General features: G+C 46.7%; 1 protein-coding gene across 8 annotated transcripts in view; it reads left to right on the forward strand.

The window, feature by feature from the left end:
• Window positions 1-49: 49 nt before the first annotated feature.
• The window catches only part of LOC307081417 (disks large homolog 3), a 31939-nt gene continuing 11790 nt past the window's right edge, over window positions 50-20198 (forward strand). For 2 of the 8 annotated variants that reach the window (XM_079744577.1, XM_079744578.1), the window contains exons 1-8: window positions 50-94; window positions 1465-1589; window positions 1993-2162; window positions 2989-3125; window positions 4616-4760; window positions 6491-6638; window positions 14224-14419; window positions 15165-15267. In XM_079744577.1, coding sequence (XP_079600703.1) covers window positions 62-94; window positions 1465-1589; window positions 1993-2162; window positions 2989-3125; window positions 4616-4760; window positions 6491-6638; window positions 14224-14419; window positions 15165-15267 — 1057 coding nt within the window. In that variant the 5' untranslated portion in view covers window positions 50-61. Of the gene's footprint in view, window positions 95-1464; window positions 1590-1992; window positions 2163-2988; window positions 3126-4615; window positions 4761-6490; window positions 6639-12619; window positions 12888-14223; window positions 14420-15164; window positions 15268-15803; window positions 16160-19876; window positions 20096-20198 lie in introns of those variants that run through there. The other 6 variants (XM_079744579.1, XM_079744580.1, XM_079744581.1 and 3 more) reach the window with 5 other exon arrangements.

Below are 20198 nucleotides of genomic sequence, written 5' to 3' on the forward strand. Positions count from 1 at the left end.
CTATTAATGTGATATTAATGTTACTGTCTTCACGTTTAAACAGGTAAATGGCAGTGACGGGATGTATAAATATGAAGAGATCATCCTGGAGCGGGTAAGTCTTCATTGAGCATTCATCTGATCTCCCTGTTTGTTCAATCGTATTTCCCCTCCCTTCTGCTGCGTCTCAATATCACTCACCTAGCTGCCGATTGTCCACTAGGTGGCAGTAAGCAGCTCTGTCAGCAACCCGACAACAGACCGTTGCCCTGCAGCAGCTCCTGCAATCAGGAGATGTTGATGAGCGTTTTTAATCGTTTTAGCCCGTGTGTTGCGAGGTTACATACAAGGTTTTTGTATAAGGCGGCATGCAAATCAAAGACGCGGTGCATCGCTTAAGCTGGAACACGCCCCGCCACCGCACGACTTGTGAGGGTAACAACACCGGCGGCGTCAGCAAGGCGTCGCCCTTTACATAATCCCCCTGCCACATGTGACTTCAGCGAGGGCCACAGTCGAGCTGCAAAGCCCTTCACTCTGTGAGGCCGCCATTGTACACTAAATATTTACATTCAGAATATACCATTCCCTGATGAACTCTGCTCGTACAGATAACGTCAACCGATTCAGTGTTTCAAGTGTGTGTGTGTGTGTGTGTGTGTCCGTGTCTTGTGCTGTACGTGCGTCTGTCTGTTGGAGCCTGAGCAACAGGGAATTTGGTGCTTACTCCTCTTTGCTTATTCGTTGTGAGGGTTGCTTATTAATTATAGAACATAATAAAGCAGTTTTTTTTTCTACCTCCGTCTTGTTTACCGGCCCTTGCTGTGTGGCTGTACCTGTCAACCCACTCAATTGGAAATAGGCCTCGACACAGCGCAAAAGTAATAGTGAAGTCATATATATTAATACACTGCAGAGATGGTGAGGTTGTGGATAGGATACGGTGGCTCAACTGACCATGGGGTACGTTCACGTATGTTTAGCACCATATTCTACCTCTCTCCCGTCCCTGCAGTGGGGCAGCCAGTCTCTGCTGCTCAGTAACGCAATACATACAAACATGAAAGTCATTATCATTTGTCAGACATTGAGACACGCAACACACACAAAAACACACAAACACACACACAACCGCACATGCATACACTCATATGCAAACAGCGGTGTCGTCCATCTGAGAAAAGTGGATATCAAGGTATACCTTGAGAAGTCCCCTGCGCGGGCTGCCCCGATTGGTCGTATCCGCTAAAATACCAATACACTTAAGTGCAGCACGCCGTCGACCTTGGGTTTGTGTTGGAATCCATCAATCCCCCTCCCCCACCCCGTCTAGTTACGCATGTGTGCGTGCATGTGTGCGTGCATGTGTGCGTGCATGTGTGCGTGCATGTGTGCGTGCAGGTGTGTGTGTGTGTGTGCGTGTGTGTGTGTGTGTGTGTGAAGTTGATGTAGGGGCTAATGCTATTGGTGAACTGCTGTGTGCAGGGTAACTCTGGCCTGGGCTTCAGCATCGCTGGGGGAATGGACAATCCACACATCCCTGATGACCCAGGAATCTTCATCACCAAGATTATACCAGGAGGAGCCGCCGCCATGGACGGCCGACTGGGGTAAGCGCAGGAAGGAAAAGTGTGTGACTTTAAATGGCTTTTAGTGTCAAGCCATTGTAGACGCTTGATTTTATGCTCTGAATGTTTTGATGTTAAAATGTGTATTGACTGACACGATCCACCAAAACACACTACAGCATAAACACAGCTGCATACTATTTATTTCATAGTTACACTGGGACTTTTCTAATGTTTTGTCAATATCTATGTAAAGTGTCTTCGGGTCTCTTGTAAATCATAGTACAATTTTTTTTTATCGTCACCATCATCACCACCACAGTAATTCTATCTTCATCATCATATTCATCACAATCTTCATCCCTGTGTTCCTCCTCCTCATCAGTAAAATTATTATGTGTGTGTGTGTGTTGCATTAACCCCCTCCCCCTGCGGCGTCCCTCAGGGTGAACGACTGTGTGCTGCGGGTCAACGAGGTGGACGTGTCCGAGGTGGTGCACAGCCGGGCGGTGGAGGCCCTGAAGGAGGCAGGCCCCGTGGTGCGGCTGTTGGTGCGGCGGCGCCAGGCCCCACCCGAGACCATTCTGGAGGTCAACCTGCTGAAGGGGCCCAAAGGTGAGGGCCCCCGGACAGTCCCCTCCATACTAATCTGGGATCCAGCAGTCCTTGGTTGTTATAGCAGGCCAGAAACAAGAGACTCATGGGCCGGAGTTATGCCTGGTCTCCTGTTGAGTAATGGAGATATTATACGAAGGGAAGGGGGTTTTAGGAAGCAAGAGTCGCCAATCATACAGAGTTGATTAGAAACCTTTACAGACACTTTCCTAAGAACCTGTGTCTGGACAGGACGGTTCGTGCTGCCCGAGTTCTTTTCAATGGTTTTACAGTGAAAAAAAACACACTTACAGTTCCCCGTCTCCAGCAACTTGATTGCTCGAAAACAAATGAAGCGAGAGCAAGTGAAATGCCCCATTCACCATGATTTGAGTTGGTCTGCTATCATACTTTAGATGTTAATCCAAAGTTTGATTCTACCTCCAAGGCATATCCTGTTAGTTATGTCTGCTTGTTTGATGTTGATTTGTGATGGAATGCAGCCGTTTAGACCTTATTACAGTAAAATATGTTTTTGTTGAGCATACTATTTACTTGCGATCAGTGTTAAAATGTACGATTTTGCCCATTTCCGACACAGATCTACTTATTACTTTTTAATTAAAGGAGTCGATATTACAGTCTCTATGAAAGGCCTACGTTTAAACAAAATCAACAAGTTGGAAAACAGAGCAGCAGATGTCACGTGAAAAAAGAACAACGTCCAAAATAAAGAGACGTTGATTCACAGAAAGAACTACGAGTTAATGTGTGTGTGTGTGTGTGTGTGTGTGTGTGTGTGTGTGTGTGTGTGTGTGTTAACGCGGCGATGTTGTTCATGTGCAAGGCCTTGGGTTCAGCATCGCGGGAGGGATCGGTAACCAACACATCCCCGGGGACAACAGCATCTACATCACCAAGATCATCGAGGGGGGGGCGGCGCAGAAGGACGGCCGCCTGCAGACGGGAGACCGCCTGCTCGCTGTAGGAGAACACAATGTACCTCTCTCTCTCTCTCTCGATGTGTGCTGCAGGCAAACGTTCAGCTCAGAAATAACATGCGCTTCACAAGGGGCATTGCTGCAGCGCTATCTTCGGCGATCGTGATTCGTGAACCCCGGCCCCACCACCCTACCGAAAAAAACAAAAGCTAAAATCTGAAATAGATCAAAATCTGGTCAATGTCAATCAGGGATTGATTGGAGATGCCTGCGACCGATCAAACGTCAGTGTAGGAATATTCAAGTTATCCTTTCTTCAGGACAGAACAAGTTCTTGGCATTTCAGAAGCTCACCATGTAAGCAACATATCTTGTAGTGACCCAGGTGTAATTCCCACCTGTATTCCAATTCCAAGTTCCCTCTTTCTTGTAATAGATTTTCCTTGCTTTCTTTGATGTTCTGTCCATAAAGACAGAGAAATATTTATTTACAAAAAAGTCTTATTCGGAGCCCCCTTATTCTGATGTTTTAGCTAGAGCCAGCTGAATCATGTCAATGTCAACGGCCTCATGTGTGATTGATACACTGCTTCACACGAGAGAAGATCTCCCTTAAGCCTCCTTATGTCACACAGGCAGCAGATGAAGGAACACATCTGCCAGGTGAACCAGCATCCACGCTGTTCAGTCCATTCAAGCTTCAAGGCTACAGTAGAGACAGAATGAAGGGAAACCAAAGTCAGCCAGCAGTTCTACTGCTGGGGCTGTTAGGAATTTCAGTCGAAAATTCTCTTAACTCTTATCACCCCACTCTTATTTTAGACATTCATTTTTTACCTTCAGTATTAGTAGTGAAAGTATTATTTGTGTGAGTTGTACCAGTCCTTTTTTTGATTAGTTCTGCAGTTTTGAATGCAAACTTTTCCCAGGAACGTCAGGTGTAATCAGTATTCACTGAACCTTGAATTCACCCCTTCACGACTCTGACAAAAATGCTGATCTTTAAAGATTGTATCGGTCACAAAGTCACTGGCAAAAAAAAAAGACGACAATGCGCCGTATGCATGGTTGCTATTTTGCATAGCTGCTGAGATATGTGGCTTTAAAAAGACAGAATGTCCAGTCCATACAGCAGCTATTACATGACTCATCCACTCTTCTGCTGATTCTGTTTATATTCTTTCTGAACTGAACTGGTCATTTGCAGTATTTCAATCATTGCCCACTGAAATGTTACTTCACCCAACTCTATCCAAAAAAAAACACAACTAGACTATGTATGGACTTTGCACTCTGAATAGATGACTATGTATGCCCTTTTTTATTACCGTCTGTGCTTTCTTTCCTCCTTGCGGTTCTGAAGGGTGTGATGCACAACACAGTTAAAGCTTCAGGTTCAGATAACTTTATTGTCCAGCCATAATACGACAGGAAGTCTACCATAAAGTTTTGATGGCTTTAGATGGCAGCACTCAGAACAAGCGTTTCGTCGTGGGTGTGTTTGACCCTCTTCTTCCCCCTGGGGGCGTCCAGGTGAACAACATCATCCTGCAGGATGTGCGTCACGAGGAGGCGGTGGCTGCGCTCAAGAACACATCGGACATGGTGTACCTCAAAGTGGCCAAGTCGGGCCCTGTGCACCTCAACGACATGTACGCTCCCCCGGACTACTCAAGCAGTACGTATCTCCTTCGCCTCCCTCCTTCCCCTCCGCTGTCACCGTCCTCTTCCATCCTATATTTGTCTTCCTCCTCCTCCTTTTCTTCATCCTGCTCTTCCTCATCGTCCTCTTCCATCCTGTATTTGTCTTCCTCCTCCTCCTTTTCTTCCTCCTGCTCTTCCTCATCGTCCTTTTCCATCCTATATTTGTCTTCCTCCTCCTCCTTTTCTTCCTCCTGCTCTTCCTCATCGTCCTTTTCCATCCTATATTTGTCTTCCTCCTCCTCCTTTTCTTCCTCCTGCTCTTCCTCATCTTTCTCTTCCTCCTCCTGGTTGTCCTTCCTTTTCCTCCGTCTCCTCCATCTTCTGCTCCGCAATGTCAGTCTCCTCCTCTTCACTTTCGTCGTATTCGTCGTATTAACCCTTCTCCTCTTCCTCGCAATCGTATTCTTGCTCCTCCTCTTCCTCCCTTTCTTCCTCATTCTCCTCTCCTCTCCTCCCCCTCCTCCACCTCCTGCCCCTACACCTCCTCCACCTCCTCCTGTTATTCCATGTTGTTGTCATGTTAAACTATCTCTTATCATATTAGTCATCGTGTCTGTTTAGTTGTTTTCTCTGAATACAACAAGATCAAGTTATTTTTTATCGATTCAACTATTTATATGGATATAACTCTTATATCCATTGGATATAAGAGTATATCCGCTTTGGATATAACTCTTATATCCAAAGCGATGCACAGTATATTCAAATGCATGTCATTAAGGTGTAGGAAGGGGTCAGGGTTCTAACAGGCTGGTTTGAGTACTTTTAAATTTTGATTTAACCTACGTTTTTAGCTAAAATCTGCAATATGTCCAATGGTGGTGGGTAGAATTTCCTCGGTAGTGCTTTTGTTGGATACAGTACTCTTTCCACTCACACACACACACACACACACACATGAAAGACACACCAACTCTCACTCCACTCATCCACACACATAGATACAGGATTTGTGCAGGCACACACAAAAATACTCACACATGTATATTTATACACATTCACACACCAACACACACACACACACACACACACACACACACACACACACACACACACACACAAATACACCCCTGCTGCTGCCCACAGCAACAACAAGCCCAGATCTCTCTACCTCCCACTAAGTGTGGAAGCTTTCTCACATCCCACCTGCTCACAGAAGCCCACTCTGAAGTGCTGCAGCCTCCGACAGAAACCCACAGAACTGTCTCCATCTCCGAGCCACCCAGTCTTATGCAAATCCATACATAGCTGCACTTTGTCCTGCTTTCTATTTTAAAGCAACGTGCTTGGACTGGCGCTGAGTTTTAAGCCCGTGTGACCCACAGTCAGGTGATTTAGATTTGAGGCGCGTGTTTTTGTGTCGTTTCCATGGAAGTCTCGAAATAACCCCAAAACGAGTCCTAAGGGGATGGTTTTCACTTTTGTGAAATGTCTATTGTTAAGATATCACATCGTGATTCACACCGTTGCCTCTACCTTATAAAATATCAAAAACGACAGCAGAAGATCGTTCAATGTAAAATGTTCCGTTCCGGGGAAACAAATTCCGCCTATTTTAGCCGTGGAATAAACGTGACCTTTCAGACGCCCCGGGAGCGGTGGTGTTACTGTGGGATGTGGTGGTGGGTGCTGGTGCTATTATGGTCATTGCTGTTGTAATCATCTCCTCTTTCCCCCCCTCTGCTGGCATGGCCCTCCCCCCAGCCTTCCCGACCCTGGTGGAGAACCACGTGGGCCACGGCTACATGGGGGCCATGGAGCCCAAGCAGGTGTACCAGGCCCCGCCCCAGGCCACGCCCTCCAGGTACTCCCCGGTCCCCCGCCACATGCTGGGAGAGGAGGACTTCACCAGGTCAGTCCTGGGCTGCAGTGCTGCTGCTCTCATTCTTCTTCTTTGGTTGTTGTTGTTGTTTTTTAATGATTGTCTTTATCTTTTCCTGATTTGCCAAGGGTCGAGCAATCTGTTTTATTTATTTGTCTATTTTTCTACGTCAAATAATTTTTTTGCAGTCAAACAGAAATGCCAGGCAATGGTAACTTACTATTTTCTCCAAAGTAACCACCATATCTCAATATGCTATTTCTTGATCCCGTTCCAATGGAATGCTTATTCTTTAGATAGGCCTTACGTTAGTGTTACGCCAAGCAAGATTATTAACAATGCCTGTTTGAGGGGGCCAACAACAGTATAGTGGGACCCCAGTAAACGTTCACAGTACTGTATTTGAAGAGAACATGAGGTGATGTCGGTTGAACGAAAACCGCAGAATGAGAAGTCACACACGCAGAGGCCTGACGTAAGCCTCCTGGAGGTCTTGCGTAATCCTAACCTACAGATTGAGGGGGAGGGAGTGTGTGTGTGTGTGTGTGTGTGTGTGTGCTTTCAACGGTCGTGAAACGGATGACCTTTATCAGCGTTTGCGGTGCCTCCCTTATCCCTGAAGCCCCGCCCCCTGTCTACGTGCACCGTCTGTGCATTTGTCCAGTCTTGTCTAGTATGGTATGTTTGTGTGTATGTGTGTGTGTGTGTGTGTGTGTCTTCTACGTGTCCTGCTCTTGTCTCGTTCACTGTGCTTTCTGTACCCCCCCCCCCCCCCCCCCCCCCCCCTCCCCCCCCCCCGGCAGGGCTGAACCTATTTACAGTGTCATCCACAAACCTGGGGAGGGCAAGGTGCCCCAGGCCCTCTACAGAGGGGCGTCCCCGGACACAGGCTACAGCCTTTTCCCTGTCTCCCCGTGCCAACTTCCACCCCCCTTCCCCGCCAGGTACTCTCTCAGTGCATCGCACCTTGCTAAGCCCTCTCTCCCCCCCCGCCCCCTCCAGCCCACATTCAGCCCACTCATGGTGCCTGGCATCTGGGCCGCCAGCCGCCAGCCCCCTGCCAGAGCAGCGGTGGCCGGGCGACGGGGCCAGGGGCAGGTGAAAGGGTTGGGGGCAGATGACTGCTTCTCTTGCCAGTAGATCCATGGGGCAGTTCATGTCATTGCGAGGGATTAATTTGGACACTGGCAGAGTGGAGCGAGTGTAGGGACGCAGAGAAGGATAACATTCTGTTTGGTTCGTCTGAGAGGATTTGCACAAAACAACACCAAACCACCATTGCTATAAAAGAAAAATATTTTCTTAATTATGCACAAATTATTACTTAAAATGATCCGTTGCATTTGCCGTAAAGAAAAAACATTGGCATCCCCAATGTCCTTCATTCAAAATAATGAAGTGAATACTTAATATCAAGCAGAACATTCCCCACTTCATTCATGCATTCAATCTATGAAACTGAACGTAAAACACAGTTCAGTGAGCAGCCCGCTTGCGACGGATTCCTACCTGTGCGAACACACTCCCCGACAGGAGCGCAGTGCATGCAAGCCTTCTGCTCCCGCAAGCTGCTCAACACAAACTGCCACCAAGACTAAAAAAACCATAGCATGAGGCCCTGGCAGAGCTGCCCTGTCTCTGGTGGGCCATGCAAACATCAATACTCATTTAGAAAAAAAAAACACCCCTTGTACCTTCCTCGGTTTGTTTGTCGATGATTTACCGTCAACGCAAGGCAGTGGCGAGAGACATTGTGAGCCGTGTGTGTGTTTGAACAGGGACCCGCCATGCTGTGCTCATCCATCACCTTTCTGAGGGGAATTAATGAATTGATGTTTGTGTGTTCGCCCGCCGTGTGTATTCAATGTATTTGTAGAACGTCAAAGTGGCCGGCTTGGTAAATAGTTTAGTGCCAGGTACGTTTTCATGCATCAATGTCAAAATGTGCTTACTGTTTGTCTGCCTCTTAGGCTAGTGTGTCTGTTGCCAGTGTGTGTGTGTGTGTGTGTGTGTGTGTGTGTGGGGGGGGGGGGGGGGGGGGGGGGGGGGGGTCTGTCTTTACATCTCACCAAGCGGGGTGGTGAGGAGCCATACATCAGGTGGTATGCAGTGGTGGTTTCGGAACACCGCAAGGAAAAGTGTGTTTAAACCTGGCCCCCTCATTTTCCTGAACGTGCCTGCACATGGGGCCCGACGCATCAGCCCACTGCTCCACTTAAGTAGAGATACACACGGGGGGGCCCGGCTGCTGTTACCACGCATATATTGGCGGAAGGCGCAGTCGCATGAGCCAGCCAGCCAGGGTTCAGTGGACATTCCCTCAGCTGTCATGATTCATCCACACACTGCTGGGGAAACCAGGCCATAGTCTCCGACCCCCTCCCCCTCCTTAACCACAAACCCACCCCCGTTCATCACACAAGCGGCCCGGGCTGCCAGCAACCATCACACACACACACACACACACACACACACACCCGCCCTGGTATGATGGCACCGACTCATAATGTGCTGACACACACGAAGGAACACATAGTCACGCAGACATTTTCACACCTGTGCACACGCATAAACACACACGCATATAAACACACACACACACGCACACACACACACACACACACACACACATAAACACATACACAAACACATACACACACACACACGCAAACACACACACACACATATACACATACATACATACATACATACATACATACATACATATACACAAATGCATAAAACACGTGACACACTTGCGCGCACACAGCTCATAATATTGCAAAACACATCATCAAACATACACATATGCATAGACACACAAGCACAAATGCAAAAACCCACACTCACCCACATCCTCATGGGTATACAGTCACTCCTATAGTCTAGCAGTCCTCCCATAAATCAGGAGCGGGGCAGCGCTGGCCTACACACTCTAAGTGTCACTGTGACAGCACCTGTTGGCCCTCCGTGGGTTTCTCTTTCATGTCTGCTTTAGAGCAGAGAGAGAGAGGGAGCGGATGACATCATGACTGACAACAGAGCTGGATGGCGCTCAGAGCAGATGAGCGTCGGGCCAAGTCACGCTGACAGCCACGAGCACCTCCTCAGACCACGCCCCACAGCAGCAATATCACATTGACACGGAGCATTGCCATGCAAATGACTCCAATATCTGCATCACATAGGGTGTATTTGGGGTAGGATGTTGATATTATGGATTATATGTATTAACACACACACACACACACACACACACTGGTACACATTAAGTATTTGATGAATTTTATTGTGTAATAAATTGTTAAGAGACAAGGGCCAATATATATACTAAACCATGTTCGCGAGCAGCATTATGTTTTAGAACACATAAAAAAAACCAGAATGATTTACTTAACTACTATTGGTCTCCACATCACTTTTTGTCTTAAAAGCTGTTCAGACAATCATATATATATATATATATATATATATATATATATATATATATATATATATATATATACATACATATATATATATATAAATATATATGTCTATATACAAACATTCATATATGTCTGTATACAAACATTTATATATTTAGATATATATATTGTATGTATATGGGGCATGTTGCATGTGCTAAGGGTCCATGCTGCAGCAGCCTACCTCTCAGCCGGGGTTAGATTAACATGGATTCTATAGTAAGCACTGGCTGCACAACAAGTGGAGTATGATGCTTGTGAAGATGACTCAGAGCACGCATTGGTCTCTGTCCATCTGTGCGTCCCCCTCATTGGTGTCATCGCAGACACACACACACACACACACACACACACACACACACACACACACACACACACACACACAGTCGCCCCCCCCTCCATCTGATACTACTTTGTAGATGGACATCTTCTGTCTGTATCCTCATGCCACCATCTTGTTCTGTGTCTCGGTCTGGTTCTTTATCTGCCATTCTGTGGACTGTACTTCCCTCACTCAGGCTGGAAGAAGTCCATGAAGTCGTTATCTTTGAACGTGTGCGTGGGAGTGTGTGTGTGTGTGTGTGTGTGCGCATGCATGCTGGGCTTGCATGGGCGTTAATGCAGTAGCCAAACAAATAACCTCTCTCCTTAGAGTTTGAGTTTGGCAGCAGTAGTTATACACACTGGACGACGCCATTAGACATGTCTCTCTTAGAGGGTGCCTGATAAGCACAGCCGCAGCAAGAAAGCTAATCTTTAACACGGTGCATTCCTTGAAACCTTTGACCTGGTCGTCAAGAGACGTCATCGACGAGCCAGAGGCTTACTTTCCCCTGCAGTGACACACACACACTTACACCAAGTACAGAATATAGCATGCAGCAGGCAATCATAGCATATTCATCGGGAGTCCTTGAGTCTCAACTGTTAATCATTCATCACGCCTCCTTTATTCTTAGCCTCAGCAAAGCTTGAATTATCTTAAACCGTCTGTCGTCTTAGCTGGGGCTGCAGCCCCCACCTCTGACAACACCCTACACCTCCATTTTATATTAGAAATCGAATATCAGATTGTGAGGATGTGAAGAAGAGGTCCTCACTGTCAAAAGCAATGTGCCTCAATCTAAGTTACGAAGGCCTTTGCATGAAACAAGCAGGATCTGGTAGTCTGGGAGTTTATTTAGTTTTCTCTGATCCTACAAGAGAGATACGGTACAGGGCAGGAAGAGAGAGAGAGAGAGAGAGCGAGCTGTGAGAAGATGGCGTCTGTTAGTTGGGAAAATGGTGTCCATCTGCAATGTCCGCCATTAATCAGTCAAGCAGAGCCAATAACTAAAGACAGCCCAGGGCAGCACCTCCCATATTTAGCATTAGGACTACCGAAACATCAACAGCACAGTAGGTGTGTGTGTGTTTGTGTGTGTGTCTGTGTGTGTGTGTGTGTGTGTGTGTTTGTGTGTGTCTGTTGGTCGGGGGGGTGGGGGTTATAGGAGACATTGCTGGGCAATGAGAAAGGGGTTTACAGCACTAGATCTGTTGACATTCCTCAGGGATGAAAAGGAGGAGGAGAGGTGGTGGTTGGGTCGGAGTTGGGGGGCCGGGGTTGGGTTAGAGACGGTCACATGATGGGGAAGCAAGCGCTTGATCCTGCTGCTGAAGTCCACTGGAATCCCCTTCTGTTTACATTGAACTGCCCAGACTGCTCTTCATATGCACATGGGCCTACATGCACATGCCATAACAATGGACCCACTCCCAACCCTCCCCTCCCTTAACACACACACCCACATGTACACAGAAGCGCTCACAATCTCCCACTGAGGCTACCACTGCCAATAATATAATAAACCGCCCTTGGTTGTCTGACTACATCACAGTTGGGATTCTGTTGCCTTTCATGCGACCGGCTTTCCACCTTATTGTCAGGTCAGAGGCTCGAAGGAAATGACATCAAACGGCCCCTGAATGTCATGTTAGGGTTTGTGTGTTTCCCTTGCGTTGTGTATCCTTTTGATGAATTAGCTGGGGGAGCTGTTAAGAATCTGTCTGCAGCAGTCTCCAGAGGAGCTGGGGCTGACAGACAGGAATGCTGTGTGCGTGTGTGCTTGCCTGTGTGTGTGTGTGTGTGTGTCCCGCTTGTCCGTGTGTGTGTGTGTGTCCCCGCTTGTCCGTGTGTGTGTGTGTGTGTGTGTGTGGAATGAGAGGGCATGGAGCAACGGGGGCCACAGCAGAGAGAGAGAGAGCGGAGCGTTGTACAGATTGAGACTTGGATGACCTCCAACGCCACGCGTCCCAATCCTGTCGGTTTTGATGTGACACATGGTTCCTCTTTTCAGACGGAAGATCCTGGCGGCTGTTAGCCCGGGGAGGAAATTCGTTTTTTTTTTTCCCGGATGCTGCTTCCTGCGGGAATAGAGGCAGGAGATCATCCATGTGGGCGGGCGAGGGTTAATTTTTTCCGCCCCCGGTTGGTGTTGATGATGATGATGATGATGATGATGATGATGTGGGAAAAAAAAGTGTTTCTGACAGCTGGAAGCTGTTTTGCATCACAAGTCACCCCGGCCTGAGATAAAGCAACACCACAGCCCTTTCACCGGTACTGCCTCTGAAAGTATGTGTTCCCGCAGCGCGCCAGCCCAGAGAGAGAGAAAGGGTGAGAAGGAGAGACAGAGAGAGAGAGAGAGACCCTTCGTAGCAGGGCGATTTCTTTCTTAGCCGCCATGTTCACCGTGAACATATCTTCCTCCATGCCGCTGGTGAGGACTTTGCCTGAACGCACGGTTAGGAAATGCAAGCACAACAACCCAAGGTAACCATGGAGACCCCGTGTGGCTTGCTGAGAGAGGGGGGTGGGGGCAATGACACTCAAGATGGAGTACAATGTTTTTTGTCTTTTGAGCTTCGGTGGTTTCAAGATGTCTAAGACGGATGCGTTGTTTATACCAAAAAATTCCTTCATGTATCTTCCTATTTTTGTTAATGTAAGGGTACTATTGAAACTTGAAACATGAGAAAATAGTTGGTGCAAAGAAGTTACTATCAGTTATTGTATTATAATATAACCCAAAATATCCCCAATCTTAATTTAATTTCTAAATGTCCTCTAGCCTCTATGTAGCTGCTTATATGCTCTCCTTCTTATTTTTTTCCATATAGTTGGAACTCTGAGTCAAAATGCTATTATGCAAAGATTTTCCGTTCTGCACTTCCCCCCTGAACTGTGCATAAACGCTATGCTAGCACCCTCCAACTCCAGAAGTAGTTAGCAATGCGCACTACCAAAGTAATTTCAAACTTCCTGCGTCTCTTCAGCTTATTTTAGTGCCGTGAAGAGGCTTGTTTCCACCGTGGTCATAAGTAGGCTGCACAACTTTTACGTTGCTGAGGAGGCTTCCAGTGATTAGAAAGGTAGTCCAGATAGCAGCGCAGGGCCATTAGACACACAACAGGGATTGTTTCTGAGTACTGCCAGAGAAGACCACTAATGGGAACCACGCATTGTTCCCTGACTGCTTTCCTGTGTGTGTTTGAGTGTGTATTTGTGTGAGTGTCTGTTTCTGTGTTTCAGTTTGTTGGTGTGTGTGTGTTTGTGTGTACGTGTGTGTGTTCCAGAGTGTACCTGTGTTCTCTGAAGGCTGTTGATGTCCTCTAGTCTTTTGTTTGGCATCTCTCACACCCTCTGGTGACCAAGATGGACTGAATAGCCTGTTTTGGTTTTCATAGCAATATGTACTGCTACAACAGTATTCTGGCTGTCATAACTGTTCTTGATAATCTCGTCTTTGTTTTTCTGCTATTGTTGAACATTGTTGTTGCTGCTGCTATTACGTGTAATTAATGTACATGTTTGAGGTGAAAGTATTGTTGCTTAATGTTAAGAACTGATTCCATCGACTAAATGATGTCTTGCCTCATGCATGGAACACAACCTAGATTCCTGGATACCACACACACACAAAGTAAATAAAACAGAATCCATTAAACGCACATTGTTTGTCCACCCACTCCCCTTTTTGTTTGTTTTGTCTTTCTGTCTTACCTGTTTTTCTATGTCTCTCCTTCTCCCTGTCTGTCTCTCTGTCCCGCCCGTCTCCCCCCCCCCCCCCCCCCCCGTCTCCTTCCTCACGCCTCTCCTGTGCTCCCAGTCCCGCCCCGCGTCCTGACGTTGTCGCTCTGTTTGGCAGGGAGCCACGGAAGGTGCTTCTGCACAAGGGCTCCACAGGGCTAGGCTTCAACATTGTGGGTGGAGAGGACGGCGAGGGAATCTTCGTCTCCTTCATCCTGGCCGGCGGGCCGGCAGACCTCAGCGGCGAGCTGAGGCGGGGGGATCGTATCCTCTCAGTACGTTTTTTTTAACTTGATCTAATTTCATGTGTATTGTATATATATATATATCTATGTATTCATCTAAAGCGACTTCCATTGAGCAGGTGGCTTGAAGGAGTGGCGGCGTCTTGCTCAAGGATGCCCACAGGTTACCAAGCACACCTTTTAGGGATCAAGTACCTTCCAAGATCCTAGTACCTTTCTCTGGCTGGGGGTCAAACGCTGCTACACTATCTCTTTATCTCTCTCACTCTCTCTCTCTCTCTCTCTCTGGCTCTCATTCTCTCTCTCTCTCTCTCTCTCTCTCTCTCTCTCTCTCTCTCTCTCTCTCTCTCTCTCTCTCTCTCTCTCTCTCTCTCTCATCCCCCACCACTTACCACTTGTGGACACATGTAATACACTGTGCACTATTTTGTGCAAATCGCAGGAATACAATCATCAATAGCACTTCAAATAGTGGCTAACGAGAGGAGCATCTCTCAGGGGTGGGTGGGTGTCGTCTGTCCGCCCTCCCTTGAGACTAGAGACAAATTATTTAGACTAGAGACGAGTTATTTTTGGGCGTTCGCTCAAGATGTTTTTTCGCAGCAGGGGGTGTAGGTTATCTCCTTTGATTTAAATGAAGTCCTCCATACGGAGGGCCGAAGTTGCTTACTACAACTAGTGGCTGTGTATATTGAGTTTCGTCTTCCCCTAACCGGACAGCCCACTCAGAGCTCCTCACCTGGGTCTGAGCGCTAAGAAGCCTTCTTTGTTGCAGGTGAACGGGGTAAACCTGAGGAATGCGACGCACGAGCAGGCGGCCGCGGCTCTGAAGCGGGCAGGGCAGACTGTCACCATTATCGCTCAGTATCGTCCTGAAGGTAGGGAACACTCTCAAATATTAAAGATGTATCTATGTGTTCATTTAGCTGGTATTACGTTGTTGTAAAAATACTTGTTTGATTGTAATTGGGGGCGAATATTTTCACATATGCAGCAGCAAACATTTAAACGATACTTATTACATTGAATGATTATCAAGTAAGCCAGATACTTATTTTGGTCCTTGTTTGAAAATAGTCAGTTAACAAGATATTATCATAATATACTTCATAAGTTGAAGTTGGTCAATTTTGTTGTAGTCTGGTCATCTTTTCATCTGTTTTGAAGTGCAGCAAAATGTCCACCAAATGCAGGGCGAAAAATAAATAATTAAATAAAGGATTGTATTTTTTTCAGCAAACCAATAGAGTGTAAAAATATATATTCAATTAAAAAGTACAAAGTCATTACGTTACGTTTATGTACTGTACCTGGTCTGTTGAAAATAAGCACAATGCCACTGATAGGCCAATTCTAGATGCATTCAGCTTCAGGGGCGGTACCTTTATTAGCAGTCTGAAGTGTCGGGCAAACTGCAAGGCGGGCAAACGAAACGCTGTTGTCTTCCGTTGCCTAGACCAGGCTCTCTCGCTCTACCTCTGTAACACTGCATGTCTGGGGCAAGGAACTTGCGACACAGGGGACCAGCAAACTAGTCAAGCGGAGAGTAGAATACCGTATACCTTATTGCGTGGGACTCGGGAGTCAAGTTGAATAGGGGCGACATTAACAAAGGTGGAAAACTTTTAACTCTTCGCTACCAATGCGGATGGGGGATGGGCTCTGATACAACAAGCAGCAGGGCAGAAGCGGCATGAATTCTCATAATGGCTCGGTGAAGAAACAACCGGCTCCGAATGCGATATAAATCAAAAGCCCCTCGACATTAAGGTGAGACCGTTTCCTTGTTGACCAGTGTGCTCGGCTGTGAGACATACGTTAACATACAAACCGGCATAGTTCAGACTATAGGCTTTATTGTTTTTAAGTTTGAGTTTTTGGATCAGGTTCGTGAGCTAACGTTACCATTCTTAGCTTTTTGAACTGACCTAATGACGCAAAATATCCTTCGCTAAGACGCTGATCTTTCTAAACTCTTTACTGAGGCGCAACCAATGTGTGTTTTTGATTCATTGTATTTGTTAAAAGCGTTAATATGGAATGGGACTACGGGCGTCTTCGATCACAAACGTTTCAGCCTCGATGGGGTTTCAGGTAGGCTGGTTGGATTTAATGTAAACGGCTCTAGATGTCACGTCAGGTTAATACATTGGTGGGATAGTTCAGCACACCTTTAGGCTTCATTCTGAAAGTCAGACCGATCGGATAAGTTATAGGAAAACAGGTGTGTCATTGTGTGTTGTGGACATAACAAGAGGGTTTCACTTCAGCAAGTGAAATAAACACTTTTGACATTTGATTGACTGGTGGATTCCTGGAATCCTGTGCCAAGGAGTAGTCGTAGCTCTATGGAGTTATACACATAATTCATGTCTTTGTACTTTACATTTCTCTTTTTAATATCCTAAATCGCCCCCAAAAAAAGTAATATTGTGATGTGGTATCTGAATGTGTAGCAGGTTGCTACTGAGGTTTTTTTGCTGCCATTACGGTTAAACAACAAAGGATTGGATGCATTTTACGTCCCACCAATTGTGTATTTTGGTAATGACACAAAATGTGAAGTATACTTTTTAGCAAATATTCCCAATCCCATTAATTCAATTAACCATAAGGTTTACAGTTTCAAGGTCACCTTCAAAAGGCTACCAAAGTGTTGCTGTTTTTTTTATGTACAAACAAACAAAAACATTGGTGGTTGTAGATGGTGGGCAGCACCACAGCATGCGCCCATGCGGCCGACTAGATATGCAACAAAGCTGCCATACATAACGATTCATTCATATCCATGTGAGTCCACGCAGTCTCTCAATGCCCACTAATCAAGTAACATATTGCACTACATTGCATTCATCTTTGAAAGGAGTCATTGTTCCTTCTGCCAACAGTTCGGTTTTTTCCCCATTAGACACTGTGCCTCCATTGTGGGGACAGTGAAGGACACTTTTGGATATGTTTGTGGCACGGCAGATAATGCTTTACCAGCCTTAACAGATGAGTCGATGAGTCTCTGGCAAATGATTGACTTCCTGCATCCCAACTTGTGCCTTTAGATCCCTGGCCCTGGGTCTCTGCTGGCCCGGTGTGGTTGAGAAACAGGAGAGATCCCTGTGTGTGTGCTATCTCAAGATGGTGTGGGTTGGGGTTGGGTGTGCATGCTGTGATCTACGTTGGGCCGGCTGCCCGGCCAGAGCACACTCTCTAGGGGCCCTGTGACTCTGGTCGTCGGGGAGAACTCTGATGAAACACCAGCGATTAAGGACTACATGTGGTCACCAGGGCTTCCAGCAGGGGGTCCTTCCTGCCCCCCCCCCCGTTGGCTTGCTGGAACATCACCAAAAGCTGTTCCTCCTCAGAGCCATCCGGCTTGGGGTGAATGGAAGAGATGGGAATGCCGTTCAGCACGCTTCCCCGTGAAACTGTTTTAAAAGGGGTGTAATTACGGCAGAAACCCCATCAATTTAGGAAATGAGAGAAGACCAAGAATGGTGGCGGAAATGCCAGACCTCCAAGGCCAATCAAGCACATCTTCCAATGATTCAGCCCTAGTTAGAGGCAGGTGGAGGACAAAAACATGTATATTGGTGAATTAGACATGATTCATCATACAGGCATAGTCACCTTTCCCTTACATGCATCTAACAGTAGTGCATCCCCGTCGCTGGATTACTTGCACCAGTGCAATCAGCCATTCACATTAGAAATTATACCTATATAAATAGTATAATATTTATTAGAAATTATGTTGGGTGCCCTAAATAAAAAAGAAATCTCTTTGAAAACATAATATATCACGAGGGCCCCTTACTGCACCCCCCTCAATTATCATTATTGTTTTGGAAATATTGTGGAAAATTACTGACCGCAACACAGTGTTCTGCTTTAGAACATCGCAAACTGTGCACATGCACATCCGCACTGTGCACTTGCACTTCAACATAGTGCCCCTACACACACCTCAGCACGACTGCTGACAAAAATTGTAGGGGCAACACTGCGATAAGTTCCCACAGAGAACTCAAAGCCTCAAAGTCGGTGCCTGCCAGATAGGGAGACTCACAATGAAAATGAAAATAAAAGTTTAGAATAGTTAGTCATTCCTTTCCTCTCCAGGTGAGCTTGTGATATTATTCTTCAAGGGTATAAAGGACCATACCCCTTGCTTTTATCCTTCATTTACATATTGGTTGTGACTAGTGGACCATCAGGAACTAGCATTTAAACTAGCATGTAAAGAAGTTAGCACTTGACCACGATGTGAAATCTGAACACTATAACTGTGAAGAGGCCCTAAATAATTGTTTTCAGATATAATTAATTGTAGTCATACATCAAAAATCAGTAGTTCACTGGCTTTGAACTAGCCGTGGGCTCTCACAGTTTCCTATTAATATACAACACCACACACGCTACATCTAAATACCTGCCGTGTTACATAACTAGAACAGAAGCAAGCGCTCCCCCAAAAAAGGCCTCCCAACTAATGAGGACAAGCGGTATAATAACTGAAATGACCCAGTTTCTATTTAGTCTGTCCCTTTGCTTCCCTTTGGTCACTCATAAGCATTAGGCTAGCGGGATTCTCCCTTGGTCCTTCTAACATAGCTGAGCCCCAAGAGCCAGTGATCCGACGATCTCTATGTTCCAGTCTAGAACGGTGCGGCTTAAGAGTGCCCCCCTGTATCGGGTTCCCCCCTAAATCCCTAGGTGACCGCCACAGGCTATAGACCCAAGGCTACAGCTGCTGCCGCCATCGACCTAGTGTTCTTTCACTGGAGCTCTTTCTTGTGTCCCGTGCTCATTGGTCTCGACACGTCTTCCTCAAAAAGGGGTAACCCCCCCGATGAGGAGAGGCCCTCAGATGTGGATGGGTTGTTGCCAGCATTGTATCGACACCAGTCTTTTGGTGGTTAACTCCATGACACATTCAATTGTTGGGTTAATAAGTAGGCACGGTTGAGGTATTGGTTTAAAGATGGTAAAGATTAGGGTTTCTGGAGTGAAGGTTAGGGTAAGGATCTGGTGGTCGAGGTAAGCACTGAATTGTGGAATAAAAAAAAAACACCAGCGGAAGTTGTCCGTGTTGTTTCACCTGTTTAACTTGCAGCACCGCCTCCCACCGGAGCGGTGAGCCATCTGCTGCGCCCGTGTCGTGTGGTCATTGTTGAAGATGACATTAAGCTGTTACTGTCCGCCGTTTTACCCACCTTTCCCTCGGCTTCCCCCCTTATTTATCGCCGTTTTATTCTTCCTGTTGGGTAGTGAGTGCTAGTGAACCTGGCTGCTTCCGCATACAGGCCCTGAGTCTGGTGTGCACTCCCAGGTTCGTGCTCGGCGCTGCTAGTGGTTACTGTCATTCAGGTGGTGGTGTCGTGTTACCTCTGTATTGTCGTCCTGCCCTGCCTGTATTGTTAACTCCTTCCAGAGGGGCGGGGCCCAGCCAGCGAGGGGGCCCGAGGCGGGGTTTCTGTTTGCTTTGAATCCACGTCAGGTTTCGCTCTGGGAACGTTATCTGTTTGGGGCGGTAGCTTGTGTTTTACACCTGACACACCGGGGTGTAACCTCGGCAATATTCAAGGTATGGTGGCATGTTTCTCGAGGCTGCTTGCCGGAGTTGGACTATGATAGGTGTTGGACTTTGAACGCTACTTGTGTGTTGGAACAAGAGGGGCTTGCCAACAATGGAGTAAGGCAAGAAGACCTAAGGTAGGAGTGTGCAGTATGGCAGTTAATGGAATGGCTGAGTCCAATCACATGGCTAGGTCTGTTTTTACAGACCTGTTATGTTTTTTCTTTTTCTTTTTTATAT

The sequence above is a fragment of the Pollachius pollachius genome (assembly GCF_949987615.1).
Source record: "Pollachius pollachius genome assembly, chromosome: 10".
NCBI lineage: Eukaryota > Metazoa > Chordata > Actinopteri > Gadiformes > Gadidae > Pollachius > Pollachius pollachius.